The sequence below is a fragment of the Bison bison genome, unplaced genomic scaffold (assembly GCF_000754665.1).
Source record: "Bison bison bison isolate TAMUID 2011002044 unplaced genomic scaffold, Bison_UMD1.0 scf7180017864364, whole genome shotgun sequence".
Classification (NCBI taxonomy): Eukaryota; Metazoa; Chordata; class Mammalia; order Artiodactyla; family Bovidae; genus Bison; species Bison bison.
Window position 1 is genome coordinate 9,979 of NW_011494936.1, and position 1,810 is coordinate 11,788.

A 1,810-nucleotide genomic window follows, 5' to 3' on the forward strand; every position below is an offset into this window, starting at 1 on the left:
CATGTCTACTCCAGACTTACAGTTAACACATGAAATTTTCTCCAACCTGCTGACTCCCAAGTTTAGAATAGATAAACAATAAAACAATAAACCAATCTCTTATTTGTAAGTACAAGTTGATATCCATGGAGTAAATATTCCCCCCATGGCCTATTTCAAGCTACTAATGGACAAAATATGATCAAGCCTGCAGTTGGAAATTAATGTCCAACCTTACCCCCATTACATAGTTTAAGTATAGAAAAATAATTAAGTGATGCATTGGGATTATTTAATAGCTTTGTTTTCAGTAAGCTAAAATTTTTAACTTATAATATTGGCAGTGTTTAACAATGGTCTGGAAAAATTCCTGAAGATTGGCTCTCTCTGGCCAACTCCCACACATTGCTGATGCAATACACAGCTCTGAAAGTCTTTGGAAGTCTCTGATGGGGGCAATGATTCTCAAACACTGGGCTATGTATACTGTTGCTGTTGACTCCTATCTGCCTTAGCTAAGGTAATATGTTCTAATACTGAAACACACCTGTTTCATAGAGGACCTCTCTGGGGCCAAAGGGAAAACTGCCTACATTGTCAAATATGTTTATTGTTGGTTACTGATTGCCAAGGATCAAGAGGGCAATGTGATGAATCTGCTGTTACAATTTATACTTCCTGATCATTCTCTTTGACCATCCAGCAAGGATATGCTCCTCTAAGAATTACGAGTTTCTGCATCTAAGACCTCACATCAAGATGCAGGTAAGTAGAGATATGTATGTGAGGTTAGTTCTGTAACGCAACATTCTAATTCTACTGATTAAAAAAAATATGGAAGTTCCTGATCTATGAAATTCTATTAACTCATTGTTTTTGGCTGAGAATATGCCAAGTTTATAAAATATCTAAACACTCCTGGGGAGCTAAAATTTTTATAAAATATCATCTAAATGCTCTTTGGGAACTAAGATTTAATAATGAAGCACAGAAATGAACAAATATAGTATACAAAATTATTTTTAAATAGAAAAATGTGTTCTCAATCTTGAGATTTTTAAAGGTATACAGAAATGACAATTGGATTTCTCCATTGAGAATATTAGCATAGACTAATAGAATATTAAGTTATACGCAGCTTTGGCTTTCAAGAGAATTTAGTTCTCCCAAATTTCCCTAATTTACCAAGAGAAAAGCTTTTTTTTTTTTTGCTCTGAGAAAATTGGGTCTAAGTTAAAGTTATTTCTCCCGTTTTAATAAAATGAAAACAGTAGAAGTTGCTTCATAGAACAGTAATTCTAGTAGATTCATCAAAGAATGTCATGAGTTGATGCTAAGATACCTGTAGCACTTCTGATAATATGTTTTAGACTGAGATAATTAGATTGATTTTTCCATACAGAGTCTTAGACACTCGTGTATACATGCTCAGTCACTCAGTCGTATCCAACTCTTTACAACCCCATTGACTGTAGCTTCCAGGTTCCTCCATCCATGGGATTATCCCTGCAAGAATACTGGAGTGGGTTGCCATTTCTTCCTCTTTCAAGGGATCTTCCCCACTCAGGGATTGAACCTGCATTTCTTTCAGCTCCTGCAGTAGCAGGCAGATTCTTTACCATTGAGCCACCTGGGAAGAAGCCACAGATACTTGACAAACTGATGCTTCTCAGTGTGTAAGAGCACTGATCCTTTGCTTACCATAAGAGTAGTATCACAATTTGTGTTTTATTAGCAAAATACAGACATGAGAATTAATTCACCCAGATTCCTTTTTCAGATTTGCCATTGATTTCCCATGATATGAAAACAGGCAAGTTACTTTCTGAGA

The 1,810-nt window shown here is 35.6% G+C and overlaps 1 protein-coding gene across 1 annotated transcript in view; it reads left to right on the forward strand.

The window, feature by feature from the left end:
* The first annotated feature begins 655 nt into the window (after positions 1-655).
* The window catches only part of SRI (sorcin), a 22,805-nt gene continuing 21,650 nt past the window's right edge, over positions 656-1,810 (forward strand). The window contains exon 1 of the mRNA XM_010855349.1: positions 656-744. Coding sequence (XP_010853651.1) covers positions 739-744 — 6 coding nt within the window. The 5' untranslated portion in view covers positions 656-738. The remainder of the gene's footprint in view (positions 745-1,810) is intronic.